The following is a 23,077-nucleotide window of genomic DNA, read 5'->3' as shown; positions in this document are numbered from 1 at the left end:
CAAATCTGACTCATAGCAACCCTACAGGACAGAGCAGAAGTGCCCCTTTGGGTTTCTGGGGCTGTCAATCTTTACAGGAGTCAACAGCCTCATCTTTCTCCCCAGCCGGTTCAGATTTCAAATCCACTCTGCCCCCAGGACTCAAGACAATAACAAAACAGGAGAGAATAAATCAGTTAACTGTTTTCAGAGTTGATTTGGGGAAATATCAAGAAATAAAGACTTTATTCTAAGGATAGCTGTGGGAGGTCTTGAATGTTTTCTCTTGAGTACTTATATGCATAATATATTTACATGAACACAAGACTTGGTCCTCCAATAGAACTAAAACAATGCATTGCATAAGAAATACTTAGAAAATTGAAATAGATTGCACTTCATATATATTCGTGTCATCATATTATTGTATAGCATTTCTATTCTTTTTCATATTACAGTAACATTAGTGACTAGAAAAAGTAGAATTAAAAAAGAAAAAGAAAAAGTAGAATATCATTTTGCCCTAGATCATGACTCAAGATTTGGAGGAGGTTGTGTTATTCCTCAATGACTAGCTTCTTCGTCAGCACTAAGTACTGGGTGCAGCTTGGGTACTTTACGTGTATCTACCAGTTATCCCTTAGGTAGGTAGTGCTTCTGTGGGACAGGTACTGCTGTGAGGGCCGTCTTACCCTAAAGAGAGTGAAGCCTGGGAAGACTAAACAAACAGCCCGAGTGAGGATTTGAAGTTCAGCAGTGTGACTCCAGAGCCTACAGTGCAGAGAAGAATAACACTGCTAGCCTGTTCTTCTTTCTGCCAAGAAAAGCTTCGCATTAAAGAAATAGATTAGGCTTCACCTTCTTGCTTGATGTTGTGGGTTGGTTTATTTGTCCTCTCCCACCCCCGTCCCTGCTCCTTCGGCTGTACGTTCCCTTTTGTTCTTGTGTGCATAGGGTTACTAGGAGTCACAGTCCACTTAGCAGCGCTTAAGAACAGGTTTCCTAATAGAAACGTGGAGGTGAGGGATTGGGGGAGGGAGGCTGAGCATGGTAGCATGAGAGGCCACTCCCTGGAAAAGGACATCATGCTTGGTAAAGTAAACTCACTGCCCTTAAGTCAATGCCAACTCATACCAACCCGATAGGACAGGGCAGAACTGCTAGACTATAACTCTTGACAGGATGAGAAAGCCTCATCTTCCCCCGAAAGAGCAGCTAGTGGTTTCAAACTGCTGGCTTTGCAGTTAGCAGGTCAACACATTACCACTACGCCACCAAGCTTCCTTTCGGTAAATCAAAAAACAAGCAAACCTTCAATGAGGTGGACTGACACAGCGGCTGCAAGAAAGGACTCAACACAGCAACAATTGTAAGGACGTCTCAGGATGCAGCAGGTTTAGTCATGCCAACTTGATGGCTCTTACCAACACCACACAGCATTTTTATAACAGTGTACAATTAAGAGCATCACAATCTAATGTCATAAGGATGCTAAACTGGCCATGGGGGTTAAGAGGGGACGGGAGCACAAAGGCTGAGCTGGAAAGAGATTAAGGCGTTCTGCTCGTGTGACTACACTGGTGAGCAAGGGGTAATGTGACTTCAATTAAAAGCTGGCAAGGGAAGCAAGGCCCAGGTCTTGTTCAGACGTATAGACATGGTAAAAGTTTTTCTTTCTATGCAATGAGATACCATTAGAAGGCCTTAAACAAACAAACAAACAAACAAAACGATGTCTAGATCCTCAGTCTTAGGATGGATAATGGATTTAGGTGGGGAAGGAGAGGTTAGAGGCCCTGCAATAGTGTAGATGAGTGATGGTATCAGCTTGTACTCAACTCACTGCCTTTGAGTCCATGTCACTGATGCCAAGCACCGGGTTGCTCCTTTAAGTTTCTGACACTGTGAATCTTTACAGGAGAAGACAGCCTCATCTTTCTCCCAGGGAGTAGCTGGTGGATTTGAACTGTCAACCGTGTGATTAACAACCCACAGTTTAGCCCACTGAGCCACAGGGTTTCTTAAGCCGGTACTAGGATCTTAATTCCCAAACCTTGGGAGTTAGGTAACAGAATCATCTAAGGAGCTACAGCACATAAATTGCCGGTCCACCTCTGAAGCTTTGGAATCAGTTGTCTGGGGAGAAGCACAGAAATCTGTTCTCCCTGAGCCTCCACGAGATGCTGATGCTTTGTTCCCCCAGGATTTGAAAACCATGGATTTCTGCCGTTATCGCAGGTGAGCTTGATTCCTTCACCCCAGAGGACCTGGGCTGGCTCGTCACATGGTCTAGTCAGCATGTGCTGAAACAGTGCAGACTAATCTCAAAGCAGTAACATGACATTAAGAAGCAGCAGTCAATGTCCCAGATTCTGGCTGAGGAGCAAATGTAAGTTCCCTTAGCCAATCTAACACCAAACAGTGGGAATTCTGGGGAAATGAGCTCACCTATTCAATTGATTTCTCTAACGAATCTTTCTTTTGATACTTAAACTTCTCTTACAAAGTTTTCTAAAACGATGTGGTTTCATCATTTGTAAAAGGTATATGTGAATCTTTGGTAATGGGGAACTTCTAAGCTGGGCAATGATCTGCATTATTCTATAGAACTGGAGTTGGAATGTTTAATTGAACAGTAGATTCAAAAGGGCAGAGGCCAAGCCAAAAGGGAGCTTTGGTGGCCCTCATTCCCTAGGATCTCTAATAGCCTTCCCCCATGACACCATGAAAAAGGAGCAAAAAGGGGCACTGCTGGCATAATGGGTTAGGCATTGAGCTGCTAACCACGAGGTCAGTAGTTTGAATCTACCAGCTGCTCTGCAGGAGAAAGATGGGGCTTTCTACTCCTGTAAACAGTTCTAGTCTCATAAGAGCAGTTCTGCCCTGTCCTATAAAGTCACTATGAGTTGGAATCAACTTGATGGCAGCGGGTTTGTTTTTTTTTGGAAGCCACCATAAAAAACAGTCTATGTGTGCCAGCAAACAGAAAACAACTCCCAAGTCATCACAAATAAACCCAAGGGGCCTTGGAGAATGATCTGGGGATCTGTTCTCTCTGCAGCCGTGGGGTCTCCATAAATCAGAATCAATTCTATGGCCACTAACAGCAGTCACATCCATTTGTGGGGTGTTGAATGAAACTGACTTTCAAACGCTAGTGCTGAGATTATAAATTGACATGTTTTTGAAAACCAATTTGACAATATGGAACAAGAGCCTTGAAAATATTCAAAGCTTTAAGCCAATAATTCCCTCCCAAAATCTATTCTTTAAAAAAAAACAAACTTTTATTGGGGGCTCTTACAGCTCTTTTTTTTTTTTAAGGAGTAATTGCTGTTAGCATTTCCCCCCAACAGTTTTATTGACATTCAATTAGCATAGTATGCAATTCAATAGTCCATTCACATCAAGAAGAGATGTACAATCATTATTACAATAAATTTTAGAACATTTTCTTCCTTCTTGCACTCATCATTATTAGCTCCTTATTTCCCTCAACCTCCCTGGTGATAGCCGCCTACATTCATCCATTGCGTCAAGCACATTTGTACATGTGTTGCCATCATTTTCAAAGCATTCTCCTACTTGAGCCCTTGATTTCAACTCCTCATTTTCCCCTACCCCCCACCCTGCCTCTCTCATAAACCCCCGATAAATTCTCAATTATTATTTTTATATCTTACATCATCCACTGTCTCCCTTCACCCACTATTCTGTTGTTCAGCCCCCTGGGAGGGGGTTATATGTTGATCCTCATAATTGATTCCCCCTTTCTCCCCTCACTTTACCCTTCCCCTCCTGGTATCTCTATTCTCATTATTGGTTCTGAGGGGTTTATCTGTCCCGGATTCCCTGTGTTGCGGGCTCTTATCTGTACCAGTGCATATGTTCTCCCAGAATCTATTCTAAGAAAATAACTAGATGCCAACAAATTTGTTGATTACAGTTATATATATATATTTATATGTATATATATACATAAATATATATAACAAAAGACTTTGTTTTATGAAAATTATGGAAACATTACTGGCTCCAGAGAAGATCTGATACCTACTCAAACACTCTCTCTTCCATATAAGCTGGAACAAGTTTAGATTCTATAGTTTTCTTCTGTTTATAGTTAAGTCAGGTAAACAGGGACCAGATTTACCCTCCCACCTGAGACACCAATGAAATTGGACAAAACATATGAAACATTTTCCACACAGGGTGTTTTTGTTGTTGTCGTTGCTGTTGTTTGGTGCAGTTGAGTTGTGCTGACTCAGCGTGGCCCTGTGTACAACAGAATGAAGCACTGTCTGGCGCTGTGCCCTCCTCACGGTTGTTCTCACGTTTCAGTCCATCGATGGAACCACTATGTCTTCCTCTTTTTTGCTGACCCTCTATTTTACCAACCATGATGTCCTTCTTCAGGGATTGGTCTCTCCTGACATGTCCATGGAATGAAGTCTTGTCATCCTTGCCTCTAAGGAACACTCTGGCTGTACTTCTTCCAAGACAGATTTGTTGGTCCTTTTGACAGTCCGTAGTACTTTCAATATTGTTCAACAACACTATAAGTCAAATGATTTGATTCTACTTCAGTCTTCCTTATTCAATGTCCAACTCTCACATGATATGAGGCAATTGAAAATATCAATGGCTGGGTCAGGCACACCTTAATCTTCAAAGTAATCTCCTTGCTGTTCACATTAGACACAGTCATTAGGTAGTGAACGACAGTGAGCCCTGAGATTGAAAACAAATGAGATGTGCCCTACAGTTGCCCTAATTACTTCCAAACTGTACAGTGTGTATGTGTTTATCCCTTGCACAAATAAAATGTGAGGACACTAGTTAATCTCATTTAGAGTCGTTGTAAAGTTTGTTTAGCTTCTGAAAATATTGATTTGTTGGAGTTTATGAGCACTTTATTTTTGTCATTGGCAAGCTAGTGTTATGTTAATCATATTTGTGTATCAATATGTCAAATTATCAAAAGAAGAACATTTATTTAATAATTAAGAAGGTAACACTAATTCATCACTCATATCACCAAAACTAAGAGACAGCAAGGAGGAGGGATGTTGTTAGATGCCTTGGCACACTTACTGACTCAAACACTGGATTGGGGATTTTCTCATTTTTAACTCTTAAACTTCTTATGTGTTGGGTTACTTGTAATAGTGAAATCATATTGTGTATTTTACTAATTTTTTGTACCAAAGTTTATGTTGCTGGCACAAAATTTCAGAGAACTTTTTATTTTCTTTTATATAGAAGTAGTCATTCATCAGAAATTTTAAAAATAGTACGAGCCGGCAGGGTGCGATGTAGCAATGATGAGAAATACAACTTTCCTCTAGTTCCTAAATGCTTCCCCCCCCCTCCCCACTATCATGATCTGAACTCTACCTTGCCAGAGGATCTACACTGGTACAGATAGAAATTGGAAACACAGGGAATCCAGGGCGGATGATCCCTTCAGGACCAGTGTTGTGAGTGGCGATACTGGGAGGGTAGAGGGAGGGTGAGTTGGAAAGAGGGAACCAATTACAAGGATCTACATGTGACCTCCTTCCTGGGGGATGGACAACAGAAAAGTGGGTGAGGGGAGATGTCGGACAGGGCAAGATATGACAAAATAACAATTTATAAATTATCAGGGGTTCATGAGGGAGCGGGGAGTGGGTGGGAGAGGGGGCAAAAATGAGGCCCTGATGACAGGGGCTTAAGTGGAGAGCAAATGTTTTGAGACTGATGAAGGCAATGAGTGTACAAATGTGCTTTACACAAATGATGTATGTATGGATTGTGATAAGTGTTGTATGAACCCCTAATAAAGCGATTAAAAAACAAAACAAAACAAAAATCTAAAAAAATATTTTTTAATAGCTTGCAGGAAACCAAAACAGCCTGAATATAAACCAAAAAAAGTAAGTTACCTGTATTGTATCTTTGAAGTCTATGAATGAATTACTAAATAAAAAGCATGTAATAGTTAAAAAAAAGTAATAGTTTACTGTGCTGGGTAGGGACGATAAAGATATTCCCTAACTTAATTGAACTGCTGGTTTAATGGGTATATATACATCTCCAAATGTATCAGATTAGACAGTCTGTGATATGCCACTTACACTTCAATAAAGCTATAAAACAAAATGTCTACCAATAGAACTCTCCTCTTGGGGCTTCTGGCTTTCATGACTGTCAAACTAGAAAGCCCACTTTGGGGGACACCATTTTAATTTTGTGTTACTAAACGGACCAATTCAAACAGCCAAAATTGGTCAAATATTTTCAGTGCCTTTGACTGCCCTTAGAGGCGGGTGTGTAATTTGAGTAGTGGTCATTTTGATTGGTCTTCCTTGTAGGAATATATGGATATTATCCTGTCACTGGCAGCACTGTATTTCAGAATAGTGCTTGAAAGGCGCTTTCTGATGATAAATTGGACACCATCCTTCTTCAATGTGTCTCTCTCAGAATAATAGGTCACATGTTTGTCCAGTTCAATGTGGCCAACACCAGTCCATTTCAGCTCACTAATGCCTAGGATATGGGGCTTCACGTGTTTTATTTCATTTTAACAGCTTCCTGTTTCCCTCGATTCATATTTTATCCATGCCATATTCTCATTATTAATGGATGTTTGGAACTGTTCCACATCAACAAATGAAAGTCTTGAAAGCTCTACTCTAACCGTATTACTACGGTCAACTTTGCTTTCAGCAGGCAACCTCCCCACAGTCATAATTTGAATCTCTTCTAGCCTGCAGGGCATGTCTTCCAGCATTTTATCAATATTCTGCTGCCATCCATAAGATTTTCACTGTCCAAATGTTTTTAGAGGTAGATCACCGGGGGCTTCTTCCCAGTCTGTCTAAGTCTGGATGCTCTGCTGAAATCTGCCCACCGTGCAGGGCCCTTCTGCTATTTGAAATTCTGGCTTCCAGCATCAAGGCAAAAACACAAGCTGAAAACAAGGCTCCAGGAATGGATGGAGCCAACTGAGGGGCTTTAACAAACATATTACAATGCTGGAAACACTTGTTCATCTATGTTTAAAAATTTGGAATGGGTGAAGGCAGATGTCGGACACTGTAAGATATGACAAAATAATGATTTATAAATTGTCAAGGGTTCATGAGGGAGGGGAGGAGAGGGGGGAAAATGAGGAGCTGATGCCAGGGGCTTAAGTGAAGAGCAAATATTTTGAGAATGATGAGGGCAACGAGTGTGCAAATGTGCTTTACACAATGGATGTATATATGGATTGTGACAAGAGTTGTATGAGCCCCCAATAAAATGATTTAAAAGAAAAATAAATTGGAAGATGGCTACCAACTAGGAGGGATCTATATTTCTGCTCATTCTAAAGGAAGGTGATCCAACAGAATACAGAAATTATCACACCATCTCATTAACATCATATGCAAGTAAAATTTTGCTAGAGATAATTTTTTAAGTACATTAACACAAATGCAAGCTGGACTTAGAAGGAGACTTGGAACAAGAGATATAATTGCTGGTGGTATGTCTGGTCTTTAAGACTTTTGAGGAGCTCTAAGTATGGGCCCAGTTTCACTTTCTAATCTTGTACATGGTAGTCGTGTTCTGTTTTTAAATCACATCGGACTACTCACTGTCCCTAGTACTTGGTCAATTTCCTTGCTTCTGTCTTAGTTTCTAAGGAACCCCATTGGCTCCTGTAAGTAGTGACAGTCTCAAAATCCCTACATTGTGTTGCTCTGGGTCAGAATTTGAATTTTGGGTTTTATCTTAGCTTCTATTATTCTCTTCAACTAATAGATCCCCATCTTCACGTGGAAAAACACATCAGGCCTTTACCAACTGTAATCCAACATTGTAGCTTTTCACAATGTGCTCAAATTCATTAATGACACTTAACATGTACACTTTGTAGTATATATGTAGCATATGCAAATTCCATATATCCTGGTTAGAACCAGCTTCAGAATAATAGGAACTCATATTTGTATCCATTATCGTGCCTAATACAGTACCCTATATAGACCCAGATGTTAAAATATGTCTTTTAACTTAGTCAATTATTTACTTATATAGTGACAACTATCTATTCAGTTGAAATGAGAAAAAGTGTACTTTACTATCTGACTAACTAAGGAGCCAAAGTGATGGTGTGGGTTCAGCATTGTCCGCGAACGGTCGTACAGGCGGCTCAAGCCCCCCATGCGCTCTGTGGAGAAAGATGAGTCTCTCTGCTCCTGTAAAGATTTGTCGATTCAGAAACCCTCTATGGGGTCTGGATTGACTGGAGGTCCGTGGTGGTGAGTAATCGACCTGGTTTTGAATTTAATTTCCCTCTGTGGAAATCAAAGCATTCGTTATTACATGCATGAGAATTCAGTTCAGTGCCCTTAGCAGAGGGAAAGCAAACTGAAATGGAAAGCGAGTTAGTTAGCAAGCAAAAATCTTACCTCAGAAATGATTCATTCAGACTTCTAGGCTCTTTAAGTCTTCCAAAAACGGAGCCATTATTCTTTTCCTTAACTAAAAAACATTAAAATTTTTTAAATTACTTGGTCATTAAATACATACTTTGGCTGAGTTCATGAAGAAGTCCTATCCCAGGTACTGACTTGATGGGTCTCCATAAATCCCCACAAACACGGACATGTCTAAAGTGATAAGTTAGACTTTGAGGGGAACCATCGAAAGTGAGGGCCACTGAAGCTTAAGCTGACAATATGTTCACATGGTCAACGGTTTTCATGAAAATCACTAAGAAAATGCATTTTAATCACAATCATTTAAGACCACGGACTCTTCTTTTCTTTGTCTTACTTTCCCTTTGCAAAGGAGCTGTGCATGCTGTATTTGGGTCTCTTCTGTCCAGGTTGCCCTAGAGTGCAGCCAGATCTTTATTTTGTATTGCTTTATTAGGGGTTCATGCAACTCTTATCACAATCCATACACACTTCAATTGTGTAAAGCACATTTGTACATTCATTGCCCTCATCATTCTCAAAACATTTCTTCTCCTCTTAAGCCCCTGGCATCAGGTCTCATTTTCTCCCCTCCCTCCCCGCTCCCCCTTCCCTCATGAACCCTTGATAATTTATAAATTATTATCTTGTCATATCTTGCCCTGTCCGGTGTCTCCCTCCACCTACTTTTCTGTTGTCCGTTCCCCAGGGAGGAGGTCACATGTAGATCCTGTAATCGGTTCCCCCTTTCCAACCCACCCTCCCTCTACCCTCCCAATATCGCCTCACACCACTGGTCCTGAAGGGATCATCTGCCCTGCATTCCCTGTGTTTCCAGGTCCCAGTGTACGTCTTCTGGTCTAGCCATATTTGTAAGGTAGAATTGGGATCATGATAGTGGGGGAGGAGGTAGCATTTAGGAACTAGAGGAAAGTTGTATGTTTCATCGTTGCTACATCGCACCCTGACTGGTTCATCTCCTCCCAAAACCCTTCTGTAAGGGGATCTCCAGTGGCCTACAAATGGGCTTTAGGTCTCCATTCTGCACTCCCACTCATTCACAATGACATGATTTTTTGTTCTGATGATGCCTGATACCTGATCCCTTTGACACCTCGTGATCGCACAGGCGGGTGTGCTTCTTCCATGTGGGCTTTGTTGCTTCTCAGCTAGATGCAGCCAGCATCTTGTGTTTAGGTATTTCTAGGTTCTTCACAGTACTATTCAGTGATTTTGTGTTCAAGATGTTGTGTGGCCACCATAATTATCCATTTCCAAAAATTTCCATTACCTTTGACAGAAGATGCATGTCCCCAAAGCAAAGTTGTCCCTTTTCCATCCCTCCTGCCAGTCCCTGGTAACCACTAATAAGCTTTGGTTTCTATGTCCTTGCAGATTCCAGATATTTCATATAAGTGAAATCACCCAGTCTGTGTCTCCTTGTGATGGACTTATGTCACTCGGCATGGCATTGTCACTTCTCCTCCATGCTGTAGCATGTATCTGGGCTTCATGTCCTGCTATGGCTGAATAGCATGTCATGGCCTGTAAGTACTACACTTTGTATATCCATTCATCTGTTGATGGCTATTTAAGGTCTTTCCATCTTTTGCTACTATGAATATTGCTGCAATAAACATTGGTGATCATGTTAATTCTTTTTGTTTTTAAAGCACTACAAATTGTAGGCACTTTGAGTTCAGACCCCAACCCTATCCAGGACATAGCTGACTGGTTTAGGGACTTCTGACTCACTCTGGGCCCATCACTGTCTTCCCTTGAATTTCTGACATTTGGAGGTAGAGGCAAGCTACAAGTCTTTGGAACTGAAAATATAGTAATATCAAGACCCAAGGGGAAGGTTTCTGGCCTTCCAGGATTTGGCATGACAGAGAAGTTCCTTCTTTTACTTCCACCCAAAGACAAAATCCTTACAATAAATTCTGAGAATCTTTTTTTTTCCCTACTTGCAAACTAAGAATGCTTACATAAGTGCTTAAGCTCACAATCATCAGACTCTTCTAATAGCAGGCATGTCACAGATGTTGACTATGTATATTCATATATGTTGGTACTAAGTAAATATACATAGTCAACATCTGTGACATGCCTACTATTAGAAGAGTCTATGATAACTGGGGTCTTTTGCTTCTTATGTAATCGAATCAATCGCAGTGAGTCTGGAATTATGGTATAAATAATACCTTCGATTATTACTGGAATAAAATGGAGCATATTAGCACTTTCTTGGTAGAGATCACTGAGCCTTAACTATTAGGAAGCTGGTATTACCAAGCAGTCAACCTATACCTAGGTTTAACTTGTCTCTTACACCTGATCCCAACTGAGCTCACGACTCTTGAGTTTTCCCTTTCTATGACAACATTGAACAATTGTAACAAAACAGTTTTATTACCTTGCCTCGTATTCGCTCTAGATTTTAATTTGTAACAATGGCGTGGAGAATCTTAGGCTCCTCTTTGCTCTCGGCTCAGAATTGTAGTACAGGTAGACCTCTTTTCACTTGCTGGTATGTCTACTCTTCAGGATGTTGGGAGTATGCACAATAATAACAAGAACGTGGAGTTATGCAGCACCATAGTCTCCCCTGTGCACAGTCTACTCTCTTCTTCAGTGGCTGAATTGGAACATCCTTCAGCCATTTGTCACAATGCAGATCTGATGGCGTGTTGCGCTGCACTAGCCAGTTGAGAACATTCCTAGGAGGGGCCCCATGAACACCCGCGGCTACTTTCTTTACTGCAAGAGGTTCTGGTATGTCATGTGTGACAAGTACCCTCTAAACCTGAGGCTCTAAGCCATGCTCTTCGGAACATACCTTATTGTTCTAGTTGGACTCACAACAGCACTGGACAGAGTCTAGGATATATGAGAAGTCCAAAATGATTGTTACAAAACCACAGAAACCTTTAGTCAACATAAACACCAAAATGTGAAGTTGCTGCTCAAGATCCCATCCAGCTAGATCTGCATATTTCCGAAGGCAGGGCTTCCCCTCTGTGACCCTCTCTGAAGAATTCTGCACTCTTCCACTCACATCGTGCCAACAAGACACGTTCGCCAGGCTTGCTTACAGGGCACAAATAGCACTCCTTCTAAGTGTTCTCTGAGTTCGGGGAGTGGGAAGAAGTTTGAAGGGGCACTATCAGGGCTGTAGGGTGCGTGGGGTAATGTTTCCCACTGAAATCCTCTTAGGACGATCCTTACCACCTTCAAAGATCAAGTAAGTGCACTGTGAGGGGAAAATCCATGGTGCAATTGTCCTGGCCTTTTCCTCACGAATCCAACTGTCAGTTTTCTTACATTTTTTTCATAATAATCTTCTATGATTGGCCTGTGTACTTCAAGAAAATCTACAAAGATACCACTTCAGATTAAAAAAAAAACCAGTTGCCACAACCATCATGAATTTAACTGGCCCCGTGGAGGAGTTTGGAAGCTACTGTTTTGATTGGCCTTGTGTTTTTTTAAACGGAACTCTAATGAGACTAAGACAAATACAAAACGTGTCTGCAGCCATCCATGAATCACAAAGACATGCTTAAATAAGTTTTGTTTGGAATAAACCTGTGCACATATGAATCGGAACCCGAGTAGCAATACTTTTTGACTTACACTGTAGACAAAATGGTTTCAAAACATTTGTGGAAAATTCCATTATCATCTAGTTCCATTTTTCTACGAATTTTTTGAAGTCCCTTGTAGATCCAGCTATGCCTAGCTATAGACAATTATCTATTTAAAAGGGGCTTCCAAAAGTTCATAGAAAAATGGAATTAGAGAAGAAAAAAGAAATGAAAAATGGAATTTGATCCTATTCCTGTAAAGAGTTACTGTCTCAAACTCACAGGGGCAGTTCTACGCTATCCTATAGGGGCACTGTGAGTCGGCATCAGAGCAACGGCAGTGAGTTTGGTCTGGTTTTTTGTTTGTGTCTACCTACAGATATGCATCTTATAGTTTAGACATATACATATAAAAACATTCATTTTGTTTATATTTCATTAAATTAACCATCGTTCAGTCTCATTTGAGGATTGGTCTAGTTCACGTCATGCTAATATTTCAAAATGTACTACTAAGGTTTTTGAGGTCTCTTGCAATTCTAGAATTATAGTAACCGATAGGGTAGTCACTGGCCATTTATGGAGCCCACCAGCAGGCCGAAGGCTCGGTGGTTTGGACCCCCAAGAGCTCTGCAGTGCAAAGGCGAGGGCCTCTGCTTCCGTAAAGCCTGAGAGCCTCGGGAACCCTCTGGGACCGTTCTGCTTGGGCTCTTGGGTCACTCTAGTCAGAGGGACTTGCGAGGAGTGGGTTTTTGAGTGACCTACAGCTATTTAGGTTCAAAGGAATTAAAATAAAATTCACTTTCACTGTAGAACTAGCCACATTTCAACTTCTCGTTAGCAACAGGGAGCGGATGCCTACCATGTGAGTAGCAATATAAAACCCAAGGGTCTAACAACTCAATCCATTCAAGAGCTTCACTACCAATACAGTTCACTACTGTCCTCCTGTTCCTGTCAGAACTGTCCACCCAGAGCTCCATCACTATCCTTCATCTAGACATAAACATCACAATTCAAGATCTTAACTGTGGCCCATATGAAGAGGCCTCCAAAAGTGCATGGATACATGGAACTAAAAGACAATGGAATTTTCCACCAACTTTTGAATATCCCCTCAGATAAGGGCTAGGGCTAAGCCTGAAACAACAGCAAAAGCCCGCTGCCTTCCGCAGTTCTGCACGGCAGCAGCCCCAGGTTTCCCCGCAGGTATACTGCGGAGAAAAGTCTCTCCTTCTCAACTGGGCAAGAAAAGAGGTTGGCCTAGTGAATCCTATTCAACCTTTAAGTATTTTGACCATAGATGATTCGTGTTGAGCTCTCTTTGTTCAGGTGGATCTAGTTGATTGGAGTGAGCACGCTTTCACCACATGACATAAATATTCCCCAGGCTGTCACCCAAGAGGCTTGAAGTCAGCCCTAACAATTATGTTTATCTAAATGTGCTCAGTAGTTATCGCTTGCTAATTTTCTAGGCATGACATCACCGCCACTAACATAAAGGGTTTTAGTAATTGCCTCTTCAAAGAGATGGGCAGACACGTTACAGTCTGTCTGTGACACTTCTGGGCCACATAGCACAGAGTGGCCATTAGCACAACCCCAGGACCCTGGATCTGCAGTAGCAGCTAACTATTGGCAGAGGGCGTGGGGGAGGGGGGGGAGGTGGGTAGACCAGCAGCTTGGGGTAGAACTGGCAGCATCAGGTGCATCAGTGTTGACATGTAGGAAGGGAGGGTTTTTTTTAATTCTATCATGTATGTTGTGTCTCTTTGGTTCTGTTTTTCCAAAATCCTCAAGGAAAATAAAAAATGACACCTTTAGGGATGGAAGCTAAAGAATGGGTTAGGGATGATAATTTTATGGATGGCCATGCGGATGTGCACGTGAACACCAACTAAGTTTGGGGGTTGGCGTTTTTATTTATTTATTTGCTTAAATCACTGCTTTTACACCATTTGCCAAGTTTCTTAGGCATTCATATTTTATAAAATGTCTATGTGTAATTGGCTTCTTTGATGTGTGTTTTCACCTCACATATGCTAGAAAGAAAAAAACACAGATAATTATGCTTGTGGACAAGAATAAATATGCATTTAGGGCAACCAACACCCGTTAAATATCCTAATTAGTACAGCAAGGGACCCGGAGAGCCTCTAGGGATTTAATAAGTGTGCTAATTACAAGGTCTTCTACAGTTGCCACGCCCTAGAGTCCTTGAGGAAATGTGTCTCCGAGAGCTACAAAACACTGGACGCTTTTCCCACACCGGGAAACGTATTCCATCAAGAGGCTCTGGGTCTGACTTGGTATGAAGCGTGGTGGAGAGTGGAGGAGTTGGCCAGTGTCGAAGTCCCCACCCGTGAGCCACTTAGACCTCCCGCCTCCCTGTTCTTTCATGCTAAGGGGATAATCACTTTGTCAGACTGGTTTTCAGCTGGGTGGACAGCCCCTCCCCCGTGACTTCATTTACGACAACCCTGTGTAGCTCATCATAGAGATGAGAGAGAGCCTTGGGTGGTGTAATGGTTACACATTGGGCTGCTAACCACAAGGTCAGCAGCTCAAAACCACCCACCTCTCCTCTGGAGAAAGATGAGGCTTTCCACTCCTATTGGGGGAAAAAAAGAGAGAGATGAGAAAGCTGGGGCTGACAATGGGTAAGCAACTTGTGGAAGGTTACACACCAGCCAGTGAGCGCTTAGCGGAGGCCAGAGTCGGCTTGTCACCCGCAGCCAACTACAGAGACAGGTACCCTCCAGGGCTGCTCACAAGGGGGTTGAGGTGTTTCCAAAAGTTTGTGGACAAATTCCGTTATCTTTCAATTCCATGTGCAACATGGTTGTTAGGGATAAGTAGGTTCTCAACATGAATCTTGAGATGATTAGCAAGGTAGGACTATGGGAGAAGGCCCAAAACTCAGAGATGAATATTAGCCTGCTCTGAAGCCAGTTTCACCATTTTTCCAGTTACTCATTTGCTTTTCTTCTCCAGGTTTTTCTTTCTGATTGTTTGTTTGTTTGTTTGTTTGTTTTGTTCCAGGTTTTTCTTTGAAATATGTGCTTTGTAGGAAGATGATTAAACCAGTTAATTTTTTTTTAATTCATTAACTCCCTGTGGGTTTCTGAGATTGTAACTCTTTATAGGAGTAGAAAGCCCTGATAAGAACCAATCCAATGGGATCTAGATTCCAACTAGATCTCTGTTTTGAAGCCAGTATTTCATGTACTCACTTGCTTTCCTTCTTTTCTTTCCATTATGCTTATTGATGACAGCAGTGAAATGAAATTACTTGGTAGGGCTCTTCTATGCATAGCTTTGAGAAGGCCCACTAAATGATTGGGTGTGGTCAAGCAAATAAGGTGTAGAGAACACTAGGTTAGAGATGGGTCAGTATGCCGTTCTGCTAGGTATGAAAATGAGTCATCTCAGATGCAAGCACTGAAGAATCCCAAGACACCAAGAAAGAAGAGCCACTAGCAGAGTGTGTGCAAGATCTGCCTGGTATGGCAGGGGCAGCAGAGGGACCAGAGCAGCCCTGAGGCCATCAGAGGAAATAGTGACTTCCCAGCCCAGTGAAAGAGTAACACTGAGTACCTTCGGGCAGGAGCCTGGCATGAATAGCAGGGTATCCTTTGGCATTTCCGGTGCTAAAGGAATTTTGTAACACTTGGCCAAGCAGGGAGAAGCCAGGGGACTTGTGGCTGAGAGGCCGAGGACCAGAGAGAGATGTGCCGGTGAGGCTAGCTGAGAAGAGGCCCTGCTGTGGATGCAATAACTGTGTTCTTAACATTATCTGATCCTGACTTGGGCTAACCTGTTCACTTTCCTGATAAAGCCCCATACTCATGAGGATTGTCTGGCCATTGCAATGGATTATTAAACCCAACAGAGAAGAGTCTCATGACAGAGCTGGTCAGTGTGAGAATGAGGTAGAGAATAATCGAAGGTAGAGGAATGTTTGACCTTTGCCTCATAGGGATCATCCTTGAGTAGCGGTGGAGCTGGAGTCCCATTCCCCCTTGTGTAGCCAGAAAAGGTCAGACTTGGGCCCCACATCGTTTCCTTAATGGCCAACTCTGTGCGGGCCACTGGATTGCTGACAACGGATTGCCTAAGTCATCCACAATGTAGAGCACATTGACACTTTCTGTTTGTTCATTTCTTCCAGCGTTATAAAAAGCTTTGGGGTGTCATTTGAAGGAAATACAATACTAACCTATTTTGTGTTTAGCAATGGCACGCTGAAAGGGTAACAGGAATTTCCTGACACTGTTTGATTTTCCACATTCTTTTTTCAAAGTTGAAGAATAGGTGATCCGGATGTGTTGGTTGGTTTCTCTGTCTGGGCCACTCAAAAATTCTGGGTAGTCATCAGTCTGGGGAAAAACAACACAATTTTAACCGAGCTGATTGAGGACAAACACAACTGCTTACCTAATGCTGGAAACATCAGTCCTCCACAGCTTAGGATGAATAGAAAGTACACTGTTTTCTCAACTGGGGCAACTCCCCCCTTCTTACAGTTGCGTGACTCAATCCCTCTTGTTTGCTTTTAAGTTGAGAAATGTGCTCAGCAAAAGAACTAGTAAACTATTGCCACTGTTGGATTGCTAAATAAATAGTAACTGTGTTTTTGTTGGTTAAAATCTAGTCCTCCTCAATTCTGTTGTGAAAATAGATTTTTCAAAAGGTCTCAAAAATGCAATGAATGGGGTTTAAACTAGGATTTTTCTATGTAGGAGACCATGATTATTTGTAAAAAATATTCTATAGAGATTTTTGTAAATACAAACAGCAAAGACTGAACTACTGAAAGATTTTGGCACCAGACAGTTGCCTGTCCTGACTCAAGCTATGGTATTCTCCATTGTCTCATATGCATGTGAAATTTGGTCATTGAATAATTCTGCGGAAGAATTGATGCATTTGAATAACGGCGCTGGGGAAGAATATTGAAAGTACCATGGACTGCTAAAAGGGAAAAAAAAATTGTATTGGAAGAAGTATGGCCAGAATGCTCATTAGAGGCAAGGATGGCAAAACTTCATCTACACACTTTGGGCGTACTGTCAGGAGAGACCAGTCGCCGGAGAAGAGAAAGACTATCCTGTTTGGTAAAGTGAAAGGATGGTGAAAAGAGCTGGGCTGACACCGCTGCTGCGTCCATGGGCTCAGGCACGGGAGGATAGCGCAGCAGCAGGCAGCATTTCGCTCCGTTGTGTGCAGGTTGCTACAACCTGATGACATGTAACAACACAGCAACCTTTCAGAAGGAGACACCAGGCTTTTCCCCTGCGGCATCGCTGGGTGTTTTGCCCAATTCAAAATTATAGCTTCTCTTGACAGAGCCAAGAGGGACTTTTCATAATACAGAATTAGGTCTACAAAACAAACGACAACACTTTGTGAAGTTTACCACAATTCTAATTCTATAAGCATATATTTGCAAATTAAAAACCCTGGAATATCTATTTATCTTGCTCATGGTGGTTTTCTCTCAGTGGTGGTAGCACTGGTGAGTTTTTATTTTTTGTTCTGTTTTGTTGAGTTTATTTTTTAAATACATTTTACATGCATGAACCTTTTGTTCTTCCTACAATAAATGTTCCTTGTTTTTATAATAAGGGGGGCTATTTAAACATTCCAAAGCACACAAAGATTTTAAACAACTCAAGGCATCCCTGAAGTATTTTTCTGTACAGAAATAATTCCTTGACAAACTATAAACTATTATTATTAGTTAAAACATCTGAGGACCTATACTGAGCTGTGTTTCATTAGCTTGGTTTGAATGTGTCTACATGATTGAAAGGAATCCTGGTCGAACAGTGGGATTAAGCATGTGGTTGCTAATGAAAAGGTGCAGTAATTCTGAAGGAGAAAGGTATGGGAGTCTGTTTCCAAAAAGATTTACAGGCTTGGAAGCTCCTTTAGGAAATGTTACTCTCTGAGTCAGAATTGACTTGACACCAGTGAGTTTGGTTTTGATATATATTTGAAAGAAACTTTTAAAGATTGAATTTGTGTAGCTCTTGATAGCTTTTCATTGATCCCCCTCCCAATCTTCAATTACTCCAAATTAGACTTTTAAATCGATTTATTAAAATTTATTAGTGGTACTTCATATTTCCTTCTTATATTGTACAGAAAGACAAATGTGTGCATAAGCGAAAGTAGTGAAGAAAGCCGATGGTGCCCGGCTATCAAAAAATATAGTGTCTGGGGTCTTAAAGGCTTGAAGGTAATCAAGCAGCCATCTAGCGCAGAAGCAACAAAGCCCACATGGAAGAAGCACACTAGCCTGTGTGATCACAAGGTGTCGAAAGGATCAGGTATCAGGCATCAAAGAACTAAAAATCAAATCATTGTGAATTATGGGGAGTGCAGATTGGGGACCAACGACCCATCTATAAGCAACTGGACACCCCCTTACAGAAGGGTCTCAGGGAGGAGATGAGCCAGTCAGGGTGCAGTCTAGCAATGATGAAACATACAACTTTCCTCTAGTTCCTAAATGTTTCCTCTCCCCACCCCCACCATCATGATCCCAATTCTACCTTACAAATCTGGCTAGACCAGAGGATGTACACTGGTACAGATAAGAACTGGAAATACAGGGAATCCAGGACAGATGATTCCTTCAGGACCAGTGCTGAGAGTGGCGATACCGGGATGGTGGAAGGAAGGTGGAGTGTAAAGGGGGGACCGATTACAAGGATCTACATATAACTTCCTCCCTGGGGGATGGACAACAGAAAAGTGGGTGAAGGGAGATGTCGGACAGTGTAAGGTATGACCGAATAATAATAATTTATAAATGATCAAGGGTTCATGAGGGAGGGGGACTAGAGAGGGAGGGAGAAAAATGAGAAGCTGAAACCAAGGGCTCAAGTAGAAAGCAAATGTTTTGACAATGATGATGGCAACAAATGTACAATAGTGCTTGACACAATGGATGTATGTGTGGATTGTAATAAGAGTTGTATGAGCCCCCAATAAAATGATTTTTTTTAAAAGATGCCAAGTTGGGGGGCGTAGAAAACCAAAGATAACAAGAGAAAAGTTTTACCTAAATTCTAAATACAGTGTTTTTCATGTATTAGGCAGTTAGGGCTCTCACAGGCATGTTATTTTTGTAAAAATATGGTAATTACAAAAAGGGTACACAGGAATCCCTCCGGTTCTTGAATTAATGGTTTGAAGGATTTGCCTGTTGATACCTTTCCTCTTGCTTAGATGTTATTTATCTGTTTTTATGACATGTTGATACAGAGAAGATCTAAAATCCAAAGCCTTTAATCAAGACGCAGTTTGGGGCAACATTTTGTTCTGTAGTGCATGGTTCACCTTGGGTCGAGAGGCCGACTCCATGACAGTTAATGCCGACAACAAAGAGTAACTGGAATTAGATACCTTGGAAAGATAAGGCTGGCAATGGGGTGTTCATCTTTTGGTTGGTCAAAGATTATGTAGGAATTCTGGCAACAAGAATGTTTACTGGAGAAGATTGGCTTTCGAAAATGAATTCTTTTTTTCCTTTTCCTTTAAGTGAAGACACCCCTGTACTATTTATTAAGCTGAACATTATCTTTTTGTCTATGCCTGTGACCTCATTTAAAGATCGGAAATGGTTTAGTCCAATGCCTGTCATATAGTAAGCCTATGATGGTCGAGTTGTTGATGTTGTCTTCATGTTGCCTTTATGTTGCCTTAATGAGAGATGCTAGGGAACACTGTAAGTTCCAGGCTGGGCTCAGGCACTGACCATATAAAAAGACTTTTCCCAAAAGTTGTGTGATAGGTATATTTACAACCACTGGGGAGGGCGGTGGGCAGGGAGTCGCTGCTGAGTCTATGTATGTACAACAGGTTTCAGCTTATGTTTCATGAGATGGTCTAGCTCCCTGGCCTAACAGCCTGCTCAGTGCTTCTGTTCAACACCTGAGTTAGTTGGGTAGTGCCTGGGGTTTTAAAAGTTTACAAGTGGCCATCCCAGGTCCAACAACAGGTCTCTAGTTACCTGGAGCATAAGATCCCAAATGTATTTGGCCTACTGCCCACTTTTCTGGAAAAAAATTACTCAGCACCCCCTTGCAATTAAAAATGCTTGTACTATAGCCTATAACCCAGGATAAAGTACAGGTATCTGCTTTACAGTCCTCGCCCCATCGTCTCGGCAGTGCTCCATCCCCCCACCCCCCCAAGGGGGTGGTATTGCCCACTCAGGAAATACTGATCCTGGAGCAACAGAGGGAAAAGGAAAGTCAGAAATATAGGAGGGAACAATGCAATGTGTCAAATTCCTCAATGAACAACTGCCTTCTTTGGCATGAGACCAGAAGAACTACATGGTGCCCAGCTACCATTTCTGACTGTTTAAAGCAAGATTTTTATGTGAATTTCTGATCTAAAGGGAGAAAATGATAAACTATTACATTTTAACCTAACTACCTCTGTCCATAATTGAGTTTACAGTGTTTTCTGTCGGAGAGCAAGGATAGTTACATCCCGGACTATATTCAGACAATTCACTGGAGGCTTAATCCATGTGTGGAGCCTGCAAATGGATTTGGGGCTTCCACTGTCACCCACTGCTTTCTGCAAACTGAGTGGTCACAATTTAAGCTTTCAAGCCATTCCCTCCTTTGGATTTGATTTTACTGTTCACAATCCTTAGATTCTACAGGCTGGTATGTTTCTTCCATGTATCATTTGATCTCCCTTTTGACTCATTTAAGGTTATTTCTGTTTTTAATATTTTCTGCTTTCTTTTCTATTGAGCTATTCCTATATTTTGCCTAGTTATTGCTGTTAGTTTTTGCTGGTTTGTGATTTGTATGATTTTCTGTGTATGAAATCCAGGACAGGAAATCTGTAGAGCCAGTAACTAGATTAATAACCACCTAGGAGCATGGAGGAGAGGATGGGGGGGAAATGGGAAGCTAATAACAATGAGTATGAGAAGAAAATGTTCTAAAATTGATTGTGGTGATCATTACACAACTCTTCTTAATATGGCGGAATGATTAAATTGTATTCTATGTGAAGTATATGCCAATACAACTATTTTTGAAAGAGAAAATGCAGAACAGGATTTCAAATATTCCTATGGAATCCAGACCTTATGACTCCATGGAGCTAGGAGAAACCTCTAATGCTGTTACCCTAAGAAAAATCTTTGAACCTTAAATGAAAAATATCCCACAAAGTCTTGTTAAAACCAAACAGTAGGTTGGCTGAACTAGTAAAGAATGTCTGCCTTCAGCACTGTCCTCTTTTACAATCTTCTGCGTGGGATCAAGTTGACAATAGCAACCGGTCATAACTGATGGGAACTGTAGGGGACAGTGGTTTTATGCTAATGACGAAGGAAGAACTCAGCAAAGGAGGGCGAGAATAGTTTCACGACTCAAGGATGTAATCAGTGTCACTGAATTATACATGTAGAGACTTAAATTGGTGTATGTTTTTTTCCTGTGTATATCCTCAACAACAAAACTAATCATTTTAAAGAACATACACTTTCTTTAAGTGCACTGTGTCAACTCGCTGCCATTGAGTCCATGCTGCCCCACAGCAACGCTATAGGACAGGGTAGGGCTGCCCTGTGGGTTTCAGAGATTGTCACTCTTTGCGGGAATAAAGTGTCCTATCTTTCTCCTGAGGATCAGCTGGTGGTTTTGAACTGCTGATTTTGTAGATTGCAGCCCAACACTTACACACTATGCTACCAGGGCTCTAAGTACACTATAGTGAGAGTCACATAAAGCATTCATTTAGAATTTTTCCATTTATATTGTCATACAAAAGGTCTGTGATGGGTTGTAAGTGAAAATAGCAAATTACAAAATAGTGGTGAGTTGGCCTGTGTGTGTTACAAATTAGTTTAGAATTATATATACCTGGAAAACACCCCTAAAGGTCAACAAACAGACCTTGAACTATTTACAGGCCTTTCTTTTTTTTGTAGTTGGTTTTGCTGCTCTTTTCTTTTGTTGCTTTGTTTTGCTCTGTCTTGTTCTTTATGCATATTATTATCTCTGCAGATCTATCTAGATAAGACAGGTGGGATAAACAAGCTGGAGGAGAAAACAACTGACCAAGGGTGGGGGTGGGGGGGCAGTGGATGGACATGGGAGAGGGAGCGGGGAAGCCAGGGAAAGGAAGTGGATGCTAACCCAGGGACAAAGGAACAACAAGAGATCCAAAATCGATGGTGAGGAATATGTAGGAGGCCTGCTACGGCTTGATCAAGAGCAATGTAGCCAAGAGGAGTTACTGAAACCCAAATGAAGGCTGAACATGATTGTGGGATAAGAGGAAAGTAAAAGGAAATAGAGGAAAGAACTAGGAGGCCAAGGGCATTTATACAAGCATGTGCACATATAAATATTATGTATGACTATGGAGAAATAGATCTATGTGCATATATTTACAGGTCTAGTATTAAGCTAGCAGATGGACATTGGGCCTCCACTCAAGTACTCCTTCAATACAAGAATACTTTGTTCTATTAAACTGACATTCCATGATGCTCACCTTCCTTCCCAGCACGATTGCTGAAGACAAAGTGGGTGCATAAGCAAATGTGGTGAAGAAAGCTGATGGTGCCCGGCTATCAAAAGATTTAGCATCTGGGGTCTTAAAGGCTTGAAAATAAACAAACGGCCATCTAGTTGAGAAACAACAAAGCCCACACAGAAGAAGCACATCAGCCTGTGTGATCATGAGGTGTATATAGGATCCGGTATCTGGCATCAAAGAACAAAAAAAATCATTGTGAATGAGGGAGTGTGTGGAGTGGAGACCCAAAGCCCATCTGTAGGCAACTGGATCCCCTTACAGAAAGGTCACGGGGAGGAGATGAGGCAGTCAGGGTGCAGTATAGCACCGATGAAGCATACAACTTTCCTGTAGTTCTTTAATGCTTCTTATCCCCACTATCATGATCCCAATTCTACCTTACAAATCCAGCAAGGCCAGAGGATGTACAGTGTTACAGATAAGAACTAGAAACACTGGAAATCCAGGACAGATAAACCCCTCAGGACCAAT

The 23,077-nt window shown here is 41.6% G+C and overlaps 1 protein-coding gene across 2 annotated transcripts in view; it reads right to left on the bottom strand.

The window, feature by feature from the left end:
• The window catches only part of CUNH12orf56 (chromosome unknown C12orf56 homolog), a 96,755-nt gene that overhangs the window by 41,648 nt on the left and 32,030 nt on the right, over window positions 1-23,077 (bottom strand). For both annotated transcript variants that reach the window (XM_004700806.2, XM_045292933.1), the window contains exons 2-3: window positions 16,239-16,398; window positions 8,424-8,496 (exon numbers count right to left, since the gene is read on the bottom strand). In XM_004700806.2, the coding sequence (XP_004700863.1) occupies window positions 8,424-8,496; window positions 16,239-16,398 (233 nt within the window). The remainder of the gene's footprint in view (window positions 1-8,423; window positions 8,497-16,238; window positions 16,399-23,077) is intronic.

The sequence above is a fragment of the Echinops telfairi genome, unplaced genomic scaffold (assembly GCF_000313985.2).
Source record: "Echinops telfairi isolate 266 unplaced genomic scaffold, ASM31398v2 ScPeMD7_2;HRSCAF=8, whole genome shotgun sequence".
In the NCBI taxonomy this organism is placed as follows: domain Eukaryota; kingdom Metazoa; phylum Chordata; class Mammalia; order Afrosoricida; family Tenrecidae; genus Echinops; species Echinops telfairi.
Note: the sequence above shows the minus strand (reverse complement) of the source record. Positions and strands in the feature narration are given on the sequence as shown.